The following is a 26480-nucleotide window of genomic DNA, read 5'->3' on the forward strand; positions in this document are numbered from 1 at the left end:
CGAAACAAACTAAGACCTTGTTATTGACCTAGTGACCTACTTTCACATTTTTGAAGGTATAGGCTTCAAATTTGGACCACATGCATAGTTTTGTGTTCTGAAATAAAATTTGACCTTGATTTTGACCTAGTGACCTACTTTCACATTTCTCAAGCTACAGCATTCAAATTTGGACCACATGCATAGTTTTGTGTACCGAAATGAACTTTGATCTTGAGATTGACCTAGTGACCTACTTTCACATTTCTCAAGCTCAGGCTTCATATTTGGACTGCATGCATGTTTTTGTGTACTGAATTGAAATTTGACATTGATTTTTACCTAGTACCTACTTTCACATTTCTCAAGCTACAGCCTCCAAATTTGAAGCACATGCATAGTTCTGTCTACAGAAATGAACTTTGACCTTGAAATTGATCTAGTGACCTACTTTCACATTTCTCAAGCAGCAGCTTTCAAATTTGGACCACATGCACAGTGTCTTGTACCAAAATGACATCTGACCTTGATTTTGATCTTGAGCTAGTCTTGAAATTTGGAACATTAAAAAATGGCTTGGTGGTCGGTGCCAAGATCACTCTGTGATCTCTTGTTAGGTTAATAGGTTAAAGGTCAAGGTCAGATTGGACCAGAACAGTAGAACTTTTGTTTACAGTGAACATATAATTTCTATTCCTTGTGCAATTACTGAATGCATCAAGGGGGGTATTTTGTGTTCGTCGAGCTCTTGTTAAAATTTGATTTCCCAATCCTGATTTAATCAAGATAGCATTATTTTTACCTAACATAAGTATAGATTTAATAAGCATATTTTGTCAAAGGAGTAATATGAATATAAACACTATTGTATGACACATTTATCAAAGATTTGATAATGATATTTGTGTTTTTCAGGCAGTTGCGGACGCGACGTATGTGATCAGGGTTGTCGTGACATAGATAATGGAGGGTACATTTGTGAATGTTATGGAGGTTTTAGACTCAATCATGATGGAATCTCATGCTCAAGTAAGACATTTAACCCTATTGATGGTCTTTAACAGGTCTTGAACCGTCATCAGTTGTTATGAATAGTAAATGGATAAAGAATGTGGTCTTAGAATTGTACCGTTTGTTCAGTTGATGATAAATTAACTTTATGGCATATTCAAACTGAAATACCCTTTCAGCAAACTGGATGAGCAAACACAAAAATGATGTTTAGCCGAAAATCAGTTCAAGATCTAGAAATGCAGGATGATTTTCATTTAGGAACAAATCATTGAATTTGTCTGTCATCGAAAAATGATTTTGGTTGATGGTCAAGGTCACATAACTGATTGAAGGGAAGGAATAATACTCTTCTAATTTGTTGGTCTAGGGAACTCAGACTGTATAAAACTTGGCCAGAATGTTACCATAATAAAGTCTCTGACAAGCTTGTTACTGGGATGCAAAACTAGGTCCCTAGGTCTTGTACTAGGAAAACCTTGTTAACACTCTTAATAGAGACCACATTTTCTATCTCTTCATAATACTTTGTCAGACTGTTTCCCTCTATGAAATTTAGGTAAATTTTGAAACGGAGTTATTTGAGGTAATATACTAGGTCACTAGGTCAGATCATAGAAAAACCTTCTTAACACTGTAGCGATCACAATGTTTACTTGATCTTGATAAATCTTTGTCACTTTTAGAGATCAAAAAGTTAAATCATAGAAAACCCTTGTTGACACTTTTAAGGCCACAATTTCGTCTTGATTGTCATCGAGTTGTCTCTTATCAAATTTAGGTAAGTTTCAGAAATCAAAAGTGAGTACCTGAGGTCAAAAGTAGGTCACTAGGTCAAATCATACAAAAATGTTAACACTGAAAAGGCCACAGTTTCTTCTTGATCATCAGTAAACATTAGTCAGAAAGATTGTCTCTATTAAATGAAGGTCAATTTCAAAAAAGGGTTACCGGAGGTTTTAAACTACATCACTATTTCAAATCATAGAAATACTTAACATTTTCTACTTCGGTCATCATAATGTTTTGTCAGTGTTTGTCCATAGAAGTAGAAGTAGTGTTTAAAATTGCTCTCTTGTTCAGCTGAAGTACTGAGCAGTAACAAGGAGACAATAAATTATTTTGTGAAAGTAAACAGGACTTTTTGACAAAATGAGCATAGTTTGCAAAATAAATTTGAAGTACTTTCTGAAAACACCTTGTATTGAGATGAAGAAAACTAGAAATGGTTCACAAAAGTTTGATTATTTAACAGGAGAGAATAGTTTTTTAGCTCGACTATTCAAAGAATAAGTAGAGCTATCCTACTCATCATGGCATCGGCGTCGGCATCACACCCTGGTTAAGTTTTTCGTACCAGTCCACATTTTGACAAAGTCTTTTGAGATAAAGCTTTGAAACTTTCAACACTTGTTTACCATCACCATGTCCAGTTATAGGCAAGAGTACATAACTCTGTAAAGCATTTTGACTGAAGTTTTTCGTACCAGTTCATATTTTGACAAAGTCTTTTGAGATAAAGCTTTGAAACTTTCAACACTTGTTTACCATCACCAAAATGGCCTGAGACCATAGGTCAAGCACGTGCTGGAGCAAACAGTGTTTCATATTTATAATCTGTTGTATATCTTATGTTGAAAGGCAAAATACAATTTTCCCATTATTTTACTATCCCTGTACCAAAGCTGCTGACCAAACTCTGATTTTATCTGGTTCAGTCAACTATGTGAAGACCTAGCTGTCCTACTTACACTTGTGTTAGCGTATGTGCCAGCATCCACATTAATGTTCAGAGGCTTTTTAAAGTACTTTATCACTGTTTTTATTGATGGATTTACTTCCTCATCATCACCCACATAATAGATATGATGCAAGTGACGCACCTCTTGCAGGAATATGTTTTGTCAGACTTTTTACCAAGTTTGTAACATGTTGCTAGTTTAGTTGGATGTCTGATTATTGATGCGCATGAACTAAACATAGACAATAATGAAACAAACAAAAAATTCATTTTTTTCTCCATTTTATTAGCTCACCTGAGCAATGCTCAGGTGAGTTTTTCTGATCGCTCGATGTCCGGCGTCCGTCGTCTGTCGTCTGGCGTCTGTCGTCTGTCGTCCGTCGTCTGTCAACATTTAGCTTGTGTATGCGATAGAGGCTGTATTTTTCAATTAATCTTCATGAATATTGGTCAGAATGATAACCTTGATGAAATCTAGGCCGAGTTCGAAAATGGGTCATCTGGGGTCAAAAACTAGGTCACTAGGTCAAATCAAAGAAAAACCTTGTGAATGCGATAGAGACTGTATTTTTCATTTCTTCTTCATGAATATTGGTCAGAATGATAACTTTGATGAAATCTAGGCCGAGTTCGAAAATGGGTCATCTCGGGTCAAAAACTAGGTCACTAGGTCAAATCAAAGAAAAACCTTGTGTATGCGATAGAGGTGGTATTTTTCAATTAATCTTCATGAATATTGGTCAGAATGATAACCTTGATAAAATCTAAGCCGAGTTCGAAAATGGGTCATCTCGGGTCAAAAACTAGGTCACTAGGTCAAATCAAAGAAAAACCTTGTGTATGCAATAGAGGCTGTATTTTTCAATTCTTCTTCATGAATATTGGTCAGAATGATAACTTTGATGAAAGCTAGGCCGAGTTCGAAAATGGGTCATCTCGGGTCAAAAACTAGGTCACTAGGTCAAATCAAAGAAAAACCTTGTGTATGCGATAGAGGCTGTATTTTTCAATTGATCTTCATGAATTTTGGTCAGAATGATTGCCTTGATGAAAGCTAGGCCGAGTTTGAAAATGGGTCATCTCGGGTCAAAAACTAGGTCACTAGGTCAAATCAAAGAAAAACCTTGTGTATGCGATAGAGGCAGTATTTTTCAGTTGATCTTCATGAATTTTGGTCAGAATGATAACCTTGATGAAATCTAGGCCGAGTTCGAAAATGGGTCATCTGGGGTCAAAAACTAGGTCACTAGGTCATATCACGTAAAAACCTTGTGTATGCGATAGAGGCTGTATTTTTCAATTGATCTTCATGAATTTTGGTCAGAGTGATTGCCTTGATGAAATTTAGACCAAGTTCGAAAATGGGTCATCTGGGGTCAAAAACTAGATCACTAGGTCAAATCAAAGAAAAACCTTGTGTATGCAATAGAGGCTGTATTTTTCAACTGATCTTCATGAAATTTAGCCAGAATGATTACCTTGATAAAATCTAGGCTGATTTCGAAAATGGGTCATCTGGGGTCAAAAACTAGGTCACTAGGTCAAATCGAAGAAAAACATTGTGTATGCAATAGAGGATGTATTTTTCAATTGATCTTCATGAAATTTGGTCAGAGTGATTGCCTTGATGAAAACTAGGTCGGTTTTGAATATGGGTTATCTGAGGTCAAAAACTAGGTCACTAGGTCAAATTAAAGAAAAATCTTGTGTATACGATAGAGACTGTTTTTTTTCAGTTGATATTTATGAAATTTGGTCAGGTTGATTGCCTTAATGAAATCTAGGTCGAATTTGAATATGGATCATCTGAGGTCAAAAACTAGGTCACTTGGTCAAATCAAAGAAAAAACTTCTGTATGTGATAGAGGCTGTATTTTTCATTGATCTTCATGAATTTTGGTCAGAATGATTGCCTTGATAAAATCTAGGTCGAGTTTGAACATGGGTCATCTAGGGTCAAAAACTAGGTCATATCTAAGAAAATGCTTGTTTTATCGCAAGAGACCAATTTTTTGGTCCAATCTTAATGAAAATTGGTCAGAATATTTGTTTCCATGAAATCACTAGGTCAAACATGTTTTACACTGTTATGGAGTGTTTCTTAGGTGAGCGACCTAGGGCCATCTTGGCCCTCTTGTTTGAATTTTCATCCGTTAGATTTGTAAAAGAGAATTTATTTATTTATTTGGGTTTTACGGCGCACCAACACAGTATAGGTTATATGGCGCCAAACAGGACTACAAATTTTGGTTCCACATCTCATTTACATCGAAATAAAAACATGAGGTATGGAATCAAAATTTGCATACCTGCTGGAATCACAGAGTTACTGCAAAGACCTGTTAAGACCCTATTAATCGCCTCTTACGATCATGCATGGGTAAGGCAGTGGATCCAATTCTTTTCATATACAGATCGTCCCAGAACCACATGGGGCAAGATACAGCAACCAATAAAAATGAAAATCAAAAGAGTAAAAGAAATAGCCTGAAATACTTATTAACTTCAGATATTTTTCGATATTCAAAAAGTTCCTACTTGTAAATTTGAGAAATTCAGAAGAAATTTATCTAAAAACGTATGATAAGAATGAAGGAACAGAAAGATGACATGCTTTTACATGTTCTCTTATGATGTAACACTAAAAGAGAAGGAAAGCCAGTTTCACTAAAATAATTAAATAAAACCTCTCAAGATTTATATCTGATGATATCTGGGGAAAATTCATTGTTCTGTGAGGCAGAAAGTGCCATTAAACTGGCAGAAAAAACAAAGTTTCCCTGAAATCAATACCTTGATAGTGATCAGGATACCATGTTCATCAGGTGCAGAAATATACATGATTACCATATTGTCTCTATGGTGTGTACCTTATCTATGTCAGGCAATATTTCAGAAAACCTCTATGAAGACATGCTAAATTATTGCAGGCATTTGTTGATATTACATTGTCAAGAATTATAGGAGACGTAATGTTTTGTACATTATACATTTTTATATTAGAATGAGCTGTTGTCTGTCATTTATTAATCATTTTCTTCAAACAAGTTCTCATTGGATGAAAGGTGGTTGAATACCTTTCAAAGTTGCCTTGCAGTTCTTAGGTTCCCCTGCACTCCCCTTCAGAGAAGTTCCATTCCCCTGCACATAGGTTCCTAGGTTCTGTTCCCATGCACTCCCCTGCACAGAAGTTTCATTCCCCTGCACATAGATTCTTAGGTTCCATTCCCATGCACTCCCCTTCAGAGAAGTTTCATTCCCCTGCACATAGGTTCTTCGGTTGAATGGATTTTGATGAAACTTGGCCATAATGTTCCTTGGGTGGTCGTCTATCAAAGTTGTTCAGACGGTTCTGCTTGGTTGCACATAGGGCTTCCAGAGCTAAAAATAGAAAAAAACTTCAAACAACATCTCCTCCTAAACAGATAGTCCGATTTTGAAATAATTTCACACAAATGGTCCTTATGCTACCCTCTCCCAAGATTATTCAAATTATACTGATTCGTCAAAAAACATGGCCGCCAGAGGGCGTGCTCACTTTTCCCTATATATATATAGTGGAAATTTAAAAAATCTTTTTGTGTGAAACTGCTGGCCCAATTTTAGAATAATTTTGCACAAATGGTCCTTGTGTGACCTTCTACCAAGATTGTTCAAATTATTTTGATTTGTCAAAAACATGGCCACAGAGGGCGTGGTCACTTTTCCCTATATGGATATAGTGGAAATTTAAAAAATCTTCTTGTGTGAAACCGCTGGCCCGATTTTTAAATAATTTTACACAAATGGTGCTTGTGTGACCCTCTACCAAAATTGCTCAAATTATTTTGATTCATCAAAAAACATGGCTGCCAGAGGGCGTGGTCACTTTTCCCTATATATGTATACAGTTGAAACTTAAAAAAATCTTTTTTGTGTGAAACTGCTGGCCCATATTTTAAAATAATTTTGCACAAATGATTCTTGTGTGACCCTCTTCCAAGATTGTTCAGATTTTTCCGATTCATCAAAAAACATGGCTGCCAGGGGGTGTGGTCACTTTTCTTCTCTGAATCAATAATAGCTAGAGCCTTGATATTTGGGTGTGATATTGGATTTGTAATGTCTACCATAATTGCTCAAATTATTGCCCTAGGTTCAAAAGTGTGTGTGACATGTATATAATATAGGCTAACATAGAAGAAACCTAACTCTGTACTTATACATGTACAAACACACTTGAAGCCTTGTATACAGGTGAGCACTTTAGGGTCATTGACCCTCTTGTTCTATTTCTTTTTACCCACACGCTATATCACAAGCATTATATTGTTGAGAATTTCCATGCCATGGCCAGATATTGGTATCCATTCAGTCTAGTCAGTCAAAATTTCCTTGTTAATTAATCAGTTGAAAAGTATGCCTGATCTTTAATTAATCATGAAGGAAATCTTAAGCTGAATCAATTTTGGTGAAAATAAGATAAAAAAAACTGAACATTTCTATCTTAGTAATAATGTTATTGCACTTATGGTTGACATTTCATACTTGACTGAGCAGGTAACGTATACACGGATACTGTCAAAGGCAGTGCACCGTGATCTTGGATGAATGCATATTCATTACAAATAGCCTGTATGCTACACTGGCACCAGACCAGAAAGAAAATGCCTCTGTACATGTCCCTTACAGAAGAAAAAGGGCTGCTGTGTACTCTTGCTGTGTACATACAGCGTATATAATGCGTACATGATGTGTACTGAAATCAAGGGCTTTAAATAGTGCGCAGGATATACACTGCACATACACCGATAGTACGTTTGTAGTACACTTTTGACATGCAAATGAGCTCTGCCATGTACTACTTGCTGCGTACATGCTGTGGACTACATAGTACACAGGATGTACGCTGGAGGAATTTAGTATGCGGGAAATAGTACGCAGCATGTACGCGGCACATACACTTTTCACATGCAAATGAGCCTGCGGTGTACTACCCTGCGGCATAACATGCTGTGTACTCCTGGCCCGAGTCCTGCGGCGTACATGCTGTGTACTCCTGCTGCATACATGCTGTGTGCTCTTGTGGCGAAACTGCTGTGATAATGTAAATTCCTTACCCCACCAACTTTCGTATGCAAATGCTGATCATTTGGACAGAAAAAAAACAGAAAAAGATAAGTGACATGCATCAATAAGTATTTACCCTTACCAAAAATAATGTAGATTGATGTTATCAAATAAATTAGTATGCTTTTCTTCATCCACTTTACAATGAAATAAATCAATTTTTTGTAGCATGTAATTTGGTAAACATTTGAAGAAAATGGCGTAACTGCATCAAGGGGAAACAACTTTAATGCAACTAAATATAAGTGTTATGATCTATTATAGACGATGTGTGCGTAGTATGTATTTATTTTGATTAAAATCCATCTGAGAACAATCTAGGACTGGAATTATATAAGCATTTATACACTTTTACGTCCGTAAAGAGTAGCGCACCAAAAAATTTTGGATTGATTTTTTCAAATGGGGCGAGCGCAATTAGCCAAAAACGTTCTGAAAATATACGAGCGGCAAATCCGATGAACAACTTTTTAGCCCACCATCATCAGATGGTGGGCTATTCAAATCACTCTGCGTCCGTGGTCCGGCGTCCTTCCGTCCGTCCGTCCGTCCTTCCGTTAACAATTTCTCGTTATCGCATCTCCTCAGAAACTACCAAGGGGATTTTGACCAAACTTTGTCAGAATGATGTATTGGTACCCTAGTTGTGTCCCCCTGAAAATCAGACTGGTTCAACAATTTTTTAGTAAGTTATGGCCCTTTGTTTATTTCTATAATTTACATAGATTTATATAGGGAAAAACTTTAAAAATCTTCTTGTCCAAAACCACAGAGCCTAGGGCTTTGATATTTCGTATGAAGCATCATCTAGTGGTCCTCTACCAAGAAGATTCAAATTATTTCCCTGGGGTCTAATATGGCCCCGCCCCGGGGGTCACATGGTTTATATAGACTTATATAGGGAAAAACTTTGAAAAACCTCTTGTCCAAACCACAGGGCCTAGGGCTTTGATATTTTGTATGTGACATCATCTAGTGGTCTTCTACTAAGTTTGTTCAAATTATCCCCCTGGGGTCAAATATGGCCCCGCCCCGGGGGTCACATGGTTTACATAGACTTATATAGGGAAAAACTTTGAAAATCTTCTTGTCCAAACCACAAAGCCTTGGGCTTTGATATTTGTAATGTAGCATCATCTAGTGGTTCTCTACCAAGTTTGTTAAAATTATTCCCCTAGGGTCAAATATGGCCCGCCCTGGGGGTCACATGGTTCATATAGACATATATAGGGAAAAGCTTTTAAAAACTTCTTGTCAATAACCTACAACATTCAAATTTGGACCACATGTATGGTTTTGAGTGGCAAGATGAACCTTGACATGAGTTGACCTTGATTTTGACCTAGTGACCTACTTTCACATTTCTGTAGCTACAACCTTCAAATTTGGACCACATGCATAGTTTTGTGCACTGAAAAAAACTTTGACCTTGACATTGACCTAGTGACCTACTTTCACATTTTTGAAGGTACAGGCTTCAAATTTGAACCACATGCATAGTTTCGTGTTCCGAAATGAAATTTGACCTTGATTCTGACCCAGTGACCTACTTTCACATTTCTCAAGCTACAGCCTTCAAATTTGGACCACATGCATGGTTTTATGTACCGAAACAAACTTTGACCTTTACATTGACTTAGTGACCTACTTTCACATTTTTGAAGGTACAGGCTTCAAATTTGGACCACATGCATAGTTCTGTATTCTGAAATACAATTTGACCTTGATTTTGACCTAGTGACCTACTTTCACATTTCTCAAGCTACAGCCTTCAAATTTGGACCACATGCATGGTTTTGTGTACCGAAACAAACTTTGACCTTTACATTGACCTAGTGACCTACTTTCACATTTTTGAAGGTACAGGCTTCAAATTTGGACCACATGCATAATTCTGTATTTCGAAATAAAATTTGACCTTGATTTTGACCTAGTGACCTACTTTCACATTCCTCAAGCTACAGCCTTCAAATTTGGACCACTTGCATAGTTTTGTGTACCGAAATAAACTTTGACCTTAAGATTGACCTAGTGACCTACTTTCACATTTCTGTAGCTAAAGGCTTCAAATTTAGACCACATGCATAGGATTGTGTACCAAAACAAACTTTGACCTTGACATTGACCTAGTGACCTACTTTCACATTTTTAGCTCACCTTAGCAATGCTCAGGTGAGTTTTTCTGATCGCTCGATGTCCGGCGTCCGGCGTCCGTCGTCTGTCAACATTTAGCTTGTGTATGCGATAGAGGCTGTATTTTTCAATTAATCTTCATGAATATTGGTCAGAATGATAACCTTGATGAAATCTAGGCCGAGTTCGAAAATGGGTCATCTCGGGTCAAAAACTAGGTCACTAGGTCAAATCAAAGAAAAACCTTGTGTATGCGATAGAGGCTGTATTTTTCATTTAATATTCATGAATATTGGTCAGAATGATAACTTTGATGAAATCTAGGCCGAGTTCGAAAATGTGTCATCTCGGAACAAAAACTAGGTCACTAGGTCAAATCAAAGAAAAACCTTGTGTATGCGATAGAGGCTGTATTTTTCAATTCTTCTTCATGAATATTGGTCAGAATGATAACCTTGATGAAATCTAGGCTGAGTTCGAAAATGGGTCATCTCGGGTCAAAAACTAGGTCACTAGGTCAAATCAAAGAAAAACCTTGTGTATGCGATACAGGCTGTATTTTTCAATTGATCTTCATGAATTTTGGTCAGAATGATTGCCTTGATGAAATCTAGGCCGAGTTCGAAAATGGGTCATCTCGGGTCAAAAACTAGGTCACTAGGTCAAATCAAAGAAAAACCTTGTGTATGCGATAGAGGCGGTATTTTTCAATTGATCTTCATGAATTTTGGTCAGAATGATAACCTTGATGAAATCTAGGCCGAGTTCGAAAATGGGTCATCTGGGGTCAAAAATTAGGTCACTAGGTCATATCACGTAAAAACCTTGTGTATGCGATAGAGGCTGTATTTTTCAATTGATCTTCATGAATTTTTAGTCAGAATGATTGCCTTGATGAAATTTAGACCAAGTTCGAAAATGGGTCATCTGGGGTCAAAAACTAGGTCACTAGGTCAAATCAAAGAAAAACCTTGTGTATGCAATAGAGGCTGTATTTTTCAACTGATCTTCATGAAATTTAGCCAGAATGATTACCTTGATAAAATCTAGGCTGATTTCGAAAATGGGTCATCTGGGGTCAAAAACTAGGTCACTAGGTCAAATCGAAGAAAAACATTGTGTATGCAATAGAGGATGTATTTTTCAATTGATCTTCATGAAATTTGGTCGAGAGTGATTGCCTTGATGAAAACTAGGTCGGTTTTGAATATGGGTTATCTGAGGTCAAAAACTAGGTCACTAGGTCAAATTAAAGAAAAATCTTGTGTATGCGATAGAGACTGTTTTTTTCAGTTGATATTTATGAAATTTGGTCAAGTTGATTGCCTTAATGAAATCTAGGTCGAATTTGAATATGGGTCATCTGAGGTCAAAAACTAGGTCACTTGGTCAAATCAAAGAAAAAACTTCTGTATGTGATAGAGGCTGTATTTTTCATTTGATCTTCATGAATTTTGGTCAGAATGATTGCCTTGATAAAATCTAGGTCGAGTTTGAACATGGGTCATCTAGGGTCAAAAACTAGGTCATATCTAAGAAAATGCTTGTTTTATCGCAAGAGACCAATTTTTTGGTCCAATCTTAATGAAAATTGGTCAGAATATTTGTTTCCATGAAATCACTAGGTCAAACATGTTTTACACTGTTATGGAGTGTTTCTTAGGTGAGCGACCTAGGGCCATCTTGGCCCTCTTGTTGAAGATACAGGCTTCTAATTTGGACCACATGCATAGATTTGTGTTGTGAAGTGAAATTTGACCATGATTTTGACCTAGTGACCTACTTTCACATTTCTCAAGCTACAGCCTTCAAATTTGGACCACTTGCATAGTTCTGTGTACCGAAATAAACTTTGACCTCAAGATTGACCTAGTGACCTACTTTCAAATTTCTCAAGCTACAGCCTTCAAACTTGATGCACATGCATAGTTTTGTGTACAAAGAACTTTGTCCTTGAAATTGATCTAGTGACCTACTTTCACCTACAGCTTTCGAATTTGGACCACATGCACAGTGTTGTGTACGGAAATGAAATTTGACCTTGAGCTAGTCAATAAGTCTTGAAATTTGGAACACTTAAAAATGGCACATTGGTGGGCGCCAAGATCACTCTGTGATCTCTTGTTAATTTGGTGAGGCCTTAATGAGTTAACATAATAAGCATTAAAGCCTTTATAAAACATGATAGAATGGTGTTTTGCTTAAGAGTATTCAAATAACAGTGAGAGCTATTAATTCTTGTATGTAAAATGTACTTCTCTGGCGTACTACTGTGTTCGCGGCATATTCACAGCAAATACGCAGCATGTACGCCACAGAGGCTTGCTTCTGTAAGGGGTTATACCCTACCCCTCACGGGTGGTAAATGCGCAATCCAATTCCCACTGGGAATACGCTAAAAATGGGTTGCGCGACTTCCGGTGCCGGTGTTGCGCATCAATTTATACAAAACTGAGGTAGGTGGGTTTTTGCTTTTGTAAATAATGACATATTTACGAATGTTTTCGAAAAAAGCAAAATGCTATACGACACAAAAATGAATAAAGATCATATGTGTGAAATGCCAACTTATTAATTTAAGAATCAGCTCTGTTATCACGAAAACTCTGCTGGCTTGAACTGTCAAAAAAGCATGAAATCATGAAACATGCCAATTTTCTAACTCTTGTGCCTTCTTTCTGGAAATGTGACGCTTCTTATGATCAAACACGTGTAAAAAAGTCATGAATATTACATACACTTGAATGAAATGTTGCTTTTGGGGAAAAGATTGGCAAAAAAAATAATTGGGAATGGGGATGCGCCCCGGGAATGGAGTTGCGCATATACATTATATACATTATGATGTATACGAGCAACTCCATTCCCAGTGCGCAACCCCATTCCCGAAGACTTTTTTGTCAGTTATGTCCCTGTAAGCACGATTTGAAGCAAATAATTTTGATATTCGTTTCTTTATAACAGTTGAGTTATCATAAAAAGCATCAAATGTCCTGAGATTAGGCATAATTTTATGAGGCCAGAAACGTCCATTTTTGTTGATTTCATACTTTTTTCACGCTTCTTGTCGCCTGAGTTTTTGTGATAACAGAGCCGAGTCGTAACTTACAAACCAGATATTTTACACATATGAATGATGTATTATCATATTTGTGTCGAATAGCATTTTGCTTTTTTCCAGAAAATTCATTCTTGTCTCATACTAAGCAAAATCATAACTTCACATACCTCAATTTCGTCTTTTTTTACTCGCAACACCTGCACCGGACGTTACGCAACCCATTTTAAGCGTATTCCCAGCGGGAATTGGATTGCGCGTTTACCACCCGTGCCCTAGGTATTCTACAAGAACCATGGTCATGAACGGGAAAGTGCACTAATCCAATTCAATCGTACATTTCTCATCTAAAACACGCAGTTCAGTGAATGGGTACCTAGTATATTGAACAAGTGATAATTTATCTTCCATCGTGCACTAGTCACATTATCTCAAATTTCTATATTGCAGAGATGCTCCACATATTTTATGCTTTCGTCAACGCTACAGAAAAAACTTGCGTGAACTCACCTAATGAACATCCGGTCTAGAGGTCACGGCAGTGTGCACATGTTAGGCGAAATGTAAACAAACAAAAACAGAATGCAAAATATTCAAAGTTTTACGATAAAACTCGAAATGATGAATGAAACTCATCTTGGATCTGATTTTGGATTTGAAATCATACATTGGTATACATCTGTTCTGTTTATTTAATTCATTTTGCACATTTATGCTGCATATACACATTTCGTATATCGTACACATGTTGTAAAATGACGACTGACATACATTTTCGCATCAGCCAATCAGAATGATTTTGTAATCTAGACCGGAACTTCACCAGGGAAGTTCAAGCAAGTTTTTTGTGTAACGTTGAAAAACTATAAACTACACGTTGTTTTTCTAAGATAAGAAGTATTCAAGAAATGAGACTGGTACACAATGGTACATAAATTACCACTTGTTTGATATCCATAGTACACATTTACCGAACTGCGTGTTTTAGGTATGAAATGCGCGATTAAAATGGGTTAGTATACTTTCCCGTTCATGACCGTGGTTCTTATAGAATACCTAGGGGTAGGGTTATGTACAGAGGCATTTTCTTCCTGGTCTGGTGCCAGTGCTATGCTAATGTGTGTTCATGCGTCTTAAAGTCAGTCTACTGTGAAATGCAGGTTAATTGACAAGGAACAATAATTCGTATAGAGTATGAATGAATGATGAATATGCATGATCTAAAAATAGATTAGTACGGTCATGTAATGTTTTTAGCTTCAGATATACTGTGCAATTTGCAAATGTTGTCAGCAGTTCAGGTTTGCAAACGCTTCCTTTTTATACACCCGTTTGAAAAAGGGGACATATTATGGGAACGCCCCTGGCCGGCGGGCGGGCGGCGTCCACAGACTTTGTCCGGAGCATATCTTCCACATGCATGAAGGGATTTTGATGAAACTTGGCAAAGTTGTTCACCATCATGAGATGGAGTGTCATGCGCAAAAACCAGGTCCCTAGGTCTAAGGTTAAGGTCACACTTAGAGGTCAAAGGTCAAATTCAAGAATGACTTTGTCCGGAGCATATCTTCTTCATGCATGGAGGGATTTTGATGAAAGTTGGCACAATTGTTCATCATCATGAGACGGAGTGTCGTGCACAAGAACCAGTCCCTAGCCCTAAGGTCAAGGTCACACTTAGAGGTCAAAGGATACAAGAAAGAAAACTTTGTCCGGAGCATATCTTCTTCATGCATGGAGGGATTTTGATATAACTTGGCACAAATGTTCACCACCATGAGGCAGAATGTCATGCGCAAGAACCAGGTCCCTAGGTCTAAGGTCAAGGTCACACTTAGAGGTCAAAGGATACAAGAATGAAAACCTTGTCCGGAGCATTTCTTCTTCATGCATAGAGGGATTTTGATATAACTTTGCACAAATGTTCACCACCACGAGGCGGAGTGTCCTGCGCAAGAACCAGGCCCCTAGGTCAAAGGGCAAGGTCAAACTTAGAGGCCAAAGGTCAGATACAAGAATGACTTTGTCCGAAGCATTTCTTCTTCATGCATGGAGGGATTTTGATGTAACTTGGCACAATTATACACCATCATGAGACAAAGTGTCATGCGCAATTCCCTTCTTTAGAATTACTTCCCTTTGTTGTTACTATAAATAGCTTATATTGTAACTTTCATTACTAGTCGTAGGGAAAAATCGAGACCACTTTTCTGTAGTACAACATGCATGCTACATCCAATCTTGAGGTGTATTTTGACCAATCTCTACCTGGTAAAGATTTTTGTGTGGACTTACAATTTTTTTTTTTTTTTTTTTTTTAAGATTATCTTCCCTTAGTTGTTACTATAAATAACTTATATTGTAACTTTTTTATAATTGACCGTAGGGAAAAATCGAGACCACTTTTCTATAGTACAACATGCATGCTACATCCAATCATGAGGTGTATTTTGACCAATCTCTACCTGGTAAAGATTTTTTTGTGGACTTACATTTTTTTTTTTTTAATATTATCTTCACTTAGTTGTTGCTATAAATAACTTATATTGTAACTTTTTTATAATTGACCGTAGGGAAAAAACAAGACCACTTTTCTGTGGTACAACATAGATGTTACTTTCAAATTTTAGGTGTATTTTAAGGTATCTCTACCTGGTAAGGAGTTTTTTTGTGGACTTAGAAAGACAAATGACTTACAATGATTACTAAACAACCATAAAATTAAATTTCCATTTGCAAATACAGGTGCTAGAGTAAAGAAATTTGCTGTGACGGGCGTATATTGTGACATTCTGGCACTCTTGTTCTACCTATCTAGATTATTTCTTGCTTTCGTAAATGTGTATGTATAAAGGTTATGCTCGCATGTGTTACGTGACAAAAACATCTGACATCAAGCTACTTCTGCACAGAATTCAGTAAACATCTGTTACATGAACAGATTTTCTTAAAAGACAGAATATTGCATATGCGCTAGAAGGAACCATTTGCTAAGCTAAACCTTGTTCCTGTAAATTAAAACATTTTCGACAATTCATGATTTTGATTTGTGGAGGCCATGAATAATCAACACTACCATGGGGAGACATGTGCTTTTACCAAACGTAATTTCTAGTTGGTTTCTAAAGACATTAATGAAAACATTTTATGATGGATACTGTTTCAGAGTAGCACTTAAATGAATCTCCTTTTACATTAATGATTCAATTAAGAGTCCATTACCACCTCCCAGAATGTGTTCTTATTAAGGATTGTTGGCTCCATTTCCTCAGCTTTCAGTCAGTAATGGTAGTTAATTAGTAGGCATGCATAGATCACATCTTTATTGTTCTTCTGTCTCTGTCAAATGTGAAATTTACCACAGTGTGTGTTGACATTAAGGGAAAATTGCTAGAAAAAACAACTGATACATTAGACTGCAACAGTTCTGTTAGTCATTATTGTATTTTTTTCTAGAGAGGTTGACATAGATCAGTACTTGAAAATAAGTCCATGTTTTTTATTAGCATAATAAAAACCGAAGGTCCAGGGTGAGCTATTAGTATGGGTTGGATGGTCCGGCGTCCACATCTTTACTTAAACATCTTCTCCTCTGAAACTACTGGTCAGAATAACACCAGATTGGTCTGTAGCATCCTGATGAGGTCCTCTATCAAGTTTGTTTAAATGGGGACACTTGGCCACTTTTTAGGGGCTGCTAAAGCTAAAAATAGAAATACGTTTAAACGACTTCTTCTCATGAAATGCTTGATTGATCTTCATCAAACTTGGTCTGTAGTATCATTATAAGGTCCTATCCAAATTTTTGTTCAAAGGGGGGCACTTGGCCCCTTTTAGGGGCCGCTAAAGCTAAAAATAGAAATACCTTTAAACGACTTCTTCTCATGAACCGCTGAAGGATCTTCATCAAACTTGGTCTGTAGCATCATTATAAGGTCCTCTCACAAATTTGTTGAAATGGGGGCACTTGGCCCCTTTTAGGGGCCGCTAAAGCTAAAAATAGAAATACCTTTAAACGACTTCTTATCATGAACAGCTTGATTGATCTTCATCAAAATGGTCTGTAGCATCATTATATGGTCCTCTCCAAAATCGGTTCAAATGGGGGCACTTGGCCCCTTTTAGGGACTGCTAGAGCTGAAAATAGAAATACCTTTAAACAACTTCTTCTTATGAACCGCATGATGGATCTTCATCAAACTTGGGCTGATGCATCGCTATATGGTCCTCTCCCAAATTTGTTCAAATGGGGGCACTTGGTCCCTTTTAGGGGCCACTAGAGCTAAAAATAGAAATACCTTTAAACGATTTCTTACCATGCACCGCTTAATGGATCTTCATTAAACTTGGTCTGTGGCATCATTATTATAAAGTCCTCTCCCAAGTTTGTTCAAATGGGGGCACTTGGCCTCTTTTAGGGGCTGCTAGAGCGAAAAATAGAAATACCTTTTAAACAACTTCTTATCATGAACTGCTTGATGGATCTTCATCAAACTTGGTATGTAGCATAATTATATGGTCCTCTCCCAAGTTTGTTCAAATGTGGGCACTTGACTCCTTTTAGGGGCCGCTAGAGCTAAAAATACTTCTATAAGTCTTTTTAGCCCACCATAAAAAAAAAAATTAAATTCTTTTTAAATTTAATACTTTGTCACAAGCAAGATCTAATTAGGTCAAAGTCGGCCTCAGGTGAGTGACTGACAGGCCATTTGGGCCTCTTGTTTCTCATGCCTTTGGTGCAGAAGACCCTGGAGGCTATAGTGTGAACTATCTGCCCATGTGCCATTCTGCATTATGTCCTTCATTGCTTTCTTCTGTACTCAGTTCTTAATACATTCTATCCCATTCATATATTGTGTCAGCATACAGTGGACAACATACAAGCACATATTTTCAGGACTTTTGTGTCCCATAATTATTTTTAGCTCACCTGAGCACAAAGTGCTCATGGTGCGTTATTGTGATCACGCTGTGTCCATCGGCCGTCCGTCCGTCAAGTTGTCCGTCGTCAACAATTATGTTTAAATGACATTCTCCTCCAAAACCGCTGAATGGATTTTGATGAAACTTGGCCTGGATGTTCCTTGAGTGGTCCTCTTCCAAAGTTGTTCAAACAGTTCCGCTTGGTTGCACATAGGGGCCAGCCCGCCAGAGCTAAAAATAAAAAAATCTTCAAACAACATCTCCTCCTAAACCAATGGTCCGATTTTGAAATAATTTTACTCAAAATGGTCCTTCTGTCACCCTCTACCAAGATTGTTCAAATTATACTGATTTGTCAAAACATATGGCCGCCAGAGGGCGTGGTCACTTTTCACTATATGTATATAGAAGAAACTTTAAAAATCTTCTTGTGTGAAACTGCTGGCCCAATTTTAAAATAATTTTACCCAAATTGTCATGTGACCCTCTACCAGGATTGTTCAAATTATTTGATTCGTCAAAAAACATGACTGCCAGGGAGCGTAGTCACTTTCACCTATATGTATATAGTGGAAATTTAAAAAATCTTCTTGTGTGAAACTGCTGGTTCAGTTTAAAAATAATTTTGCACAAATGGTCCTTGTGTGACCCTCTCCCAATATTGTTATTATTCTGATTTGTTAAAAAACATGGCCGCCAGAGGGTGTGGTCATTTTTCATCAACAATTTCTTTAAACAACATCTCCTTCAAAACCTTTGAATGGATTTTGATGAAACTTTACACAAATCCTCTTTCAAATTTGTTCATATGGTTCTGGTTCATGGAACATATGGGTCTTTTTGGTTAAAAGTAGGTTTTCAGCTACTGTAGGCTTACTTATTTTAGCGGTGTACTAATAACAGCGCTTTTAGCGCTATCGCACGTGCGCTAATTCATGTCCATGCATTAATTTGTCCAAGCATTTTCATTTACATTTTCATTTGATGATGTTTTCTTCGAACTTTTGCAAATAATTACTCTTGAGAGTTTGCACTAGTTACACTGCTTGCTAATATTTTAAGTTTCGAATGATATTCCTGTTTATTGTTCATATTATTATTTTAAATATATGATCATACAAAATAAAATATTTAAGCTTGTAGTTTGTGTTTTTTCTCGTTTTATCAAGTTGTTATCGATTTCCGAATCACCTTCGGGCAAGTCCGTTGTTGCAGTCGCTCGTTTACGGAAAGGTGTGAACGTTTATATTAAGACACAATGCATGTAGGACAAAGGGGATTCAATGATTAAAATGTGTGACAATCTTGTTTTATTTCAGCAATTATAACTAGTATACAGAATATAAAACACACAGATTATTATAATTAAATACGAGAAGAGATTTACGGTATAACACTTAAGTAAATAATTTCAAATAAATCCTACTTTCTTTAGCCCGCTAACAGTGAAAAAGGTTGATTTCATTATCAGTATGACGTATAATAACAGCAGAAACAAATTACATAAAAGTTGCCGACGGTTAGGTTTATTTCCGAATATTTTCGTGAATCTCAGTACATCTCCGAGAGCCTCATCTCGGACAGCGCTAAAATTAGAAATTAGCGGTCTCGCGAGAGCGCTAATTCACGTCCACGCATTAATTAGATATTTCACCAAAAATTGCGTTTGCGCTAAATTTTTGCAGCGCTAATAAATGTACGCCTACAGTATCACACTTTAAGAATATTTTTCTCTTGAGCTTTGATATTTTGCATGCGATATAAGGGTTTAACTCTCTACCATAATTGACCAAATTATTGCCTTAAGGTCAAAAATGGCCATGCCCCTGTATGTGACATGTACTTACTATAGGCTTTTATATAAGAAACTTTGAAAATCTTCTTCTCTGAATCAATAATAGCTAGAGCCTTGATTTTTAGCGTATGATATCAGAGTTGTACTGTCTAACAAACACACTTAAAGCCTTATACACAGGTGAACGCTTTAGGGTCAATGACCCTCTTGTTTTGAGTTATTCCCCTTTGTTGGACTTAACATTTTTAGCTCACCTGTCACATAGTGACAAAGTGAGCTTTTGTGATCACGCAGTGTCCGTCGTCTGTCGTCCGTCCGTCCATAAATTTTTGCTTGTGACCACTCTAGAGGTCACATTTTTTGTGGGATCTTTATGAAAATTGGTCAGAATGTTCATCTTAATGATATCTAGGTTTCAAGTCGAACTGGGTCACGTGCCTTCAAAAACTAGGTCAGTAGGTCTAAAAATAGAAAAACTTGTGAGCTCTTAGAGTCCATATATTTCAAAAGATCTTCATGAAATTGGTCAGAACGTTCACCTTGAGATATCTAGTCAGTTCAAATTGTCACGTGCTACAAAAACTAGGTCAGTGTCAAATTATAGAAAAACTGGACCTCATAGAGGCCATATTTCATGGGATGTATAATTTGGTCTGAAATGTTAAATCTTGTGTATTCAGCAAGTTCAAAGTGGTCATACAGCCATCAAAAATAGTCAGTAGGTCAGATAAATAGAAAAAACTTGTGACCTCTAAAGGCCTATTTTCATGGAATCTGTATGAAATTGGTCTGAATGTTATCTTGATGATATTAGGTCAAATTCGAAACAGGTCATGTGCGTTCAAAAACTAGGTTCAGTAGATCTAAAAAATAGAAAACGTTGTGACCCTCTAGAGGCCATACTTGTGAATGGATCACCATAAAATTGTCAAGTTTTCTGATATATCTAGGTCAAGTTCGAAAATTGGCTCATGTGCCACTTCAAAGAATAGTTCTGGGTTCAATAATGAAAAAAGGGTTGTGACCTCTCCTAAGGCCAATTTTCATAAGGTCTGAATGAAAGTTGGTCTGAACTGTTACTGAATGTTTATCTATGGTATATATAGGTCAAGTTTGAAACTGGGTCAACTGCGATCAAAAACTAGGTGTCAGTAGGTCTTAAAAAGGAAAACCTTGTGACCTTTAGAGGCCATACCTTATGGATTCTTCATGAATTGGACAGAATTTTCTCACCTGATGAATATCTAGGTTAGGTTTGGAAACTGGGTCACATGCCATAAACTGCTCGTAGGTCAATAAAAAAAAATGCCTTGTGACCTCTCTAGAGGTCGATACTTTTTGGGATCTGTATGAAATTAGTCGAATGTTCACCTTGATGATATCTAGGTCAAGTTCGAAACTGGGTCACGTGCCTTCAAAAACTAGGTCAGTAGGTCTAAAAATAGAAAAACCTTGTGAGCTCTCTAGAGGCCATATATTTCAAAAGATCTTCATGAAAATTGGTCAGAACGTTCACCTTGATGATATCTAGGTCCAGTTCAAAATTGGGTCACGTGCCCTCAAAAACTAGGTCAGTAGGTCAAATAATAGAAAAACCTTGTGACCTCTCTAGAGGCCATATTTTTCATGGGATCTGTATGAAAGTTGGTCTGAATGTTCATCTTGATGATATCTAGGCCAAGTTCGAAAGTGGGTCATGTGCCATCAAAAACTAGGTCAGTAGGTCAGATAATAGAAAAACCTTGTGACCTCTCTAAAGGCCATATTTTTCATGGAATCTGTATGAAAATTGGTCTGAATGTTCATCTTGATGATATCTAGGTCAAATTCGAAACAGGGTCATGTGCGGTCAAAAACTAGGTCAGTAGATCTAAAAATAGAAAAACCTTGTGACCTCTCTAGAGGCCATACTTGTGAATGGATCTCCATAAAAATTGGTCATAATGTTTATCTTGATGATATCTAGGTCAAGTTCGAAATTGGCTCATGTGCCATCAAAAGATAGGTCAGTAGGTCAAATAATGAAAAAACGTTGTGACCTCTCTAGAGGCCATATTTTTCATGGGATCTGTATGAAAGTTGGTCTGAATGTTTACCTGAATGTTTATCTTGATGATATATAGGTCAAGTTTGAAACTGGGTCAACTGCGATCAAAAACTAGGTCAGTAGGTCTTAAAATAGGAAAACCTTGTGACCTCTCTAGAGGCCATACCTTAAATGGATCTTCATGAAAATTGGTCAGAATGTTCTCCCTGATGATATCTAGGTTAGGTTTGAAACTGGGTCACATGCCATAAAAAACTAGCTCAGTAGGTCAAATAATAAAAAAAACCTTGTGACCTCTCTAGAGGCGATACTTTTCATGGGATCTGTATGAAATTTAGTCTGAATGTTCACCTTGATGATATCTAGGTCAAGTTCGAAACTGGGTCACGTGCGGTCAAAAACTAGGCCAGTAGGTATAAAAATAGAAAAACCTTGTTACCTCTCTAGAGGCCATATTTTTCACAAGATCTTCATGAAAGTTAGTGAGAATGTTCACGTTGATGATATCTAGATAAAATTCAAAACAGGGTCACGTACCTTCGAAAACTAGGTCAATAGGTCAAATAATAGAAAAACCTTGTGACCTCTCTAGAGACCATATTTTTCAATGGATCTTCATGAAAATTGGTCAGAATTTTTATCTCGATAATATCTAGGTCAAGTTCAAAACTGGGTCACATGAGCTCAAAAACTAGGTCACTATGTCAAATAATAGAAAAAACGACGTCATACTCAAAACTGGGTCACGTTGGAAGAGGTGAGCGATTCAGGACCATCATTGTCCTCTTGTTACATTTTTGTGTGGATTGTGTACACAAAAATTTAGCCCAAGTGAGTCATGTAGGACCATCATGTTTCTTGAATTACGCACTTCTTTGACCTTAGCAGTATTACAACTGTACCTGTATTCTTCCTTCAGTTTCCATAATTCAAATGAAACTTGGTATACATCATCGACATGAATTGGACATATGCATATAATTAGAATTTTCATGTCTGAGTGTTTTTTAGCTCACCTGTCACAAAGTGACTAGGGGAGCTTTTGTGATCGCCCGTCCCTGCGTCCGTCCGTAAACTTTTGCTTGTGACCACTCTAGAGGTCACATTTTTTGCGGGATCTTTATGAAAGTTGGTCAGAATGTTCATCTTGATGATATCTAGATCAAGTTTGAAACTGGGTCACGTGCCGTCAAAAACTAGGTCAGTAGGTCTAAAAATAGAAAACCTTGTGACCTCTCTAGAGGCCATATATTTAATAAGATCTTCATGAAAATTGGTCAGAACGTTCAACTTGATGATATCTAGGTCAAGTTTGAAACTGGGTCACGTGCCTTCAAAAACTAGGTCAGTAGGTCAAATAATAGAAAAACCTTGTGACTTCTCTAAAGGCCATATTTTTCATGGGATCTGTATGAAAGTTGGTCAGAATGTTCATCTTGATGATATCTAGGTCAAGTTCAAAACTGAGTCACGTGCAGTCAAAAACTAGGTCAGTAGGTCTAAAAATAGAAAAACCTTGTGACCTCTCTAGAGGCCATATATTTCATGAGATCTTCATGAAAATTAGTCAGAATGTTCACCTTGATGATATCTAGGTCAAGTTCAAAAGTGGGTCACGTGCCTCAAAAACTAGGTCAGTAGGTCTTGAAATAGAAAAACAGTGTGACCTCTCTAGAGGCCATATTTTTCATGGGACCTGTATGAAAGTTGGTCTGAATGTTCATCTTGATGATATCTAGGTCAAGTTCGAAACAGGGTCATGTGCGGTCAAAAACTTGGTCAGTAGGTCTAAAAATAGAAAAACCTTGTGACCTCTCTAGAGGTCATACTTGTGAATGGATCTCCATAAAAATTGGTCAGAATGTTTATCATGATGATATCTAGGTCAAGTTCGAAAGTGGGTCATGTGCCATCAAAATGTAGGTCAGTAGGTCAAATAATGAAAAAACATTGTGACCTCTCTAGAGGCCATATTTTTCATGGAATTTGTATGAAAGTTGGTCTGAATGTTTATCTTGATGATATATGGGTCAAGTTTGAAACTGGGTTAACTGCGATCAAAAACTAGGTCAGTAGGTCTTAAAATAGGAAAACCTTGTGACCTCTCTAGAGGCCATACCCTTGAATGGATCTTCATGAAAATTGGTCAGAATGTTTACCTTGATGATATCTAGGTCAAGTTTGAAACTGGGTCTCATGCCATGAAAAACTAGGTCATTAGGTCAAATAATAAAAAAACCTTGTGACCTCTCTAGAGGCCATACTTTTCATGGGATCTGTATGAAAGTTGGTCTGAATGTTCATCTTGATGATATCTAGGTCAAGTTTGAAACTGGGCCAACTGCGATCAAAAACTAGGTCAGTAGGTTTAACATTAGAAAAATCTTTTGACCTCTCTGGAGGCCATATTTTTCAATGGATCTACATGAAAATTGATCTGAAAGTTCACCTTGATGATATCTAGATCAGTTTCGAAACTGGGTCACCTGCGGTCAAAAACTAGGCCAGTAGATACAAAAATAGAAAAACCTTGTGACCTCTCGAGAGGCCATATTTTTCATGAGATCTTCATGAAAATTAGTGAGAATGCTCCCCTTGATGATATCTAGGTAAAGTTCAAAACAGGGTCACGTACCTTCGAAAACTAGGTCAATAGGTCAAATAATAGAAAAACCTTGTGACCTCTCTAGAGACCATATTTTTCAATGGATCTTCATGAAAATTGGTCAGAATTTTTATCTTGATAATATCTAGGTCAAGTTCAAAACTGGGTCACATGAGCACAAAAACTAGGTCACTATGTCAAATAATAGAAAAAACGACGTCATACTCAAAACTGGGTAATGTGGGAACAGGTGAGCGATTCAGGACCATCATGGTCCTCTTGTTCTTGAGAACTTCACCTACAGTTTAAGTCCATTTTACCTGAAACTTGGTATATGTCATTAATAAGTGCATATTGTAGGGACTTTCATGTTTACTCCTTTTCTGCACTTTGTAATTTTCTAACATGAATTTTCAGTGAGAATGTGTCATGCAGTGCTTGTTCAACATTATATAACAAGTAAAATGATGTACCCCACCCCCATCTATGCAATTTGAAATTTATTTTAGTAACATTGGCTTAACTATAGATGTGTATTACCCATATTTACCTCCCTTAGAAAGCTAGACGACATTTGCAGCAAATTATGCTTACAGTTATAAGCGAGTGAACAATGTTTATCTCAGGAAACTACATGTAATTTTGTGATGTTTATGCATGAAACAGACAAATACTAATGTCACGGTGTATGTCCTGGACAAAGGTTAAAAATCCCGGAAATTTTAACTCAGAATCCTGGAAATGTCCTGAAAAATTATGGCATATGGCTTAAGTTATATGGTTAACTCTTTATTAAAGAGCTAACTTGTCACTGATGATATGGTAAACCAGTTAACCAGTCTATGTTCATATTTGAAATTCGTGAAGTTTTAGCAGACTCATATGACTTACTATCAAGATTGCAGAGTTGATATTGATTTGCTGATACCATCACAATTTCAGTATTGCTATAATTTGATTTCACATTCACTATAGGGAGTCTGTTCTGTTTATATTAGCGACAAAGTATCTTGATAATATTCTGGTTATTGCCAGCATGACACAGCTTTCTCTGAAACACTGATAAAGTACGTGATGTATAGACCTAACGGAAAAAAAAGACATTAACAGTAACCATCATGTTAGTTTAGAAGCCAGTTTTTAGCTCACTTGAGTGCTTACTGAAATTGGGTCAGAATGTTTGCCAGAGTTTGAAATTGAAATTGGGTCATCAGGGTCACTTAAGGTCAAATTATAGAAAAACTTTGCCAAGTCTCTACAGGCTGTATTTGCTGTCTGAGTCTCTGTGAAATCTAGGTCAAGTTTGAAAGCTGATTTTCTGGGGTCAAAAATGGTATCAATAGGTCAGGTTATAGAAAAGCCTTATTAACACTCCAGAGGACTTATTTTCAACATTGTCTACTGCAAAACTGGTCTGAAAATTTGTCTCATGAAATCTAAATCAAATTTAAATATGGGGAATTTAGGGTCAGGAACTAGGACACTAGGTCAGATCATTTAAAAACTGTAAACTCTCAAGAGGGTAAATTGTCTTAGACTACCTGATTTGTTGCAAACATGATCTGAATGATTGTCTCTAAAATTTAGATTAAATTTAAAACTGAATCTGACATTTATGTTAAAAATTTAGTCACTAATACAGTTCTTTGTACAATCAAAAACCGTTATCTCGACTTCGTTTATTTCGATAGTTCGATATCTCGAGTGGATTTTCCCAGTCCCAATTTTTTCTCTTCTTATTTCATATAAATAAGCTACAGATATCTTGATTTGGATATTTCAATTTTTTCGATATCTCGACTAAATTTTCAATCCCCGACTTCGAAATTGACTCTATTGTGACATCGTTATCTCGAGTGGACATTAATCGTCTGCAAATGCAGATGCGAAAAGCTGCACGTCTTGTATTCGCTCAAATTCGCTTAATTGTTGTCTGTCGCCGTAGGTGTGAACAACAACACGCACAGTTATTCACTCAATGGTCCTGCTTACGATCCGAAGTCAATTAATTGGCGCTCATGTGTCATTAATTGTTTGTTTGCTACGCAAGCTGTGTGCAACGCTAATTGAGTAATTTAT

At 36.9% G+C, this 26480-nt stretch overlaps 1 protein-coding gene across 1 annotated transcript in view; it reads left to right on the forward strand.

The window, feature by feature from the left end:
• The window catches only part of LOC123524488 (pikachurin-like), a 120843-nt gene that overhangs the window by 30759 nt on the left and 63604 nt on the right, over window positions 1–26480 (forward strand). The window contains exon 2 of the mRNA XM_053538832.1: window positions 895–1008. Coding sequence (XP_053394807.1) covers window positions 895–1008 — 114 coding nt within the window. The remainder of the gene's footprint in view (window positions 1–894; window positions 1009–26480) is intronic.

The sequence above is a fragment of the Mercenaria mercenaria genome, chromosome 3, assembly GCF_021730395.1.
Source record: "Mercenaria mercenaria strain notata chromosome 3, MADL_Memer_1, whole genome shotgun sequence".
Taxonomy (NCBI): Eukaryota; Metazoa; Mollusca; class Bivalvia; order Venerida; family Veneridae; genus Mercenaria; species Mercenaria mercenaria.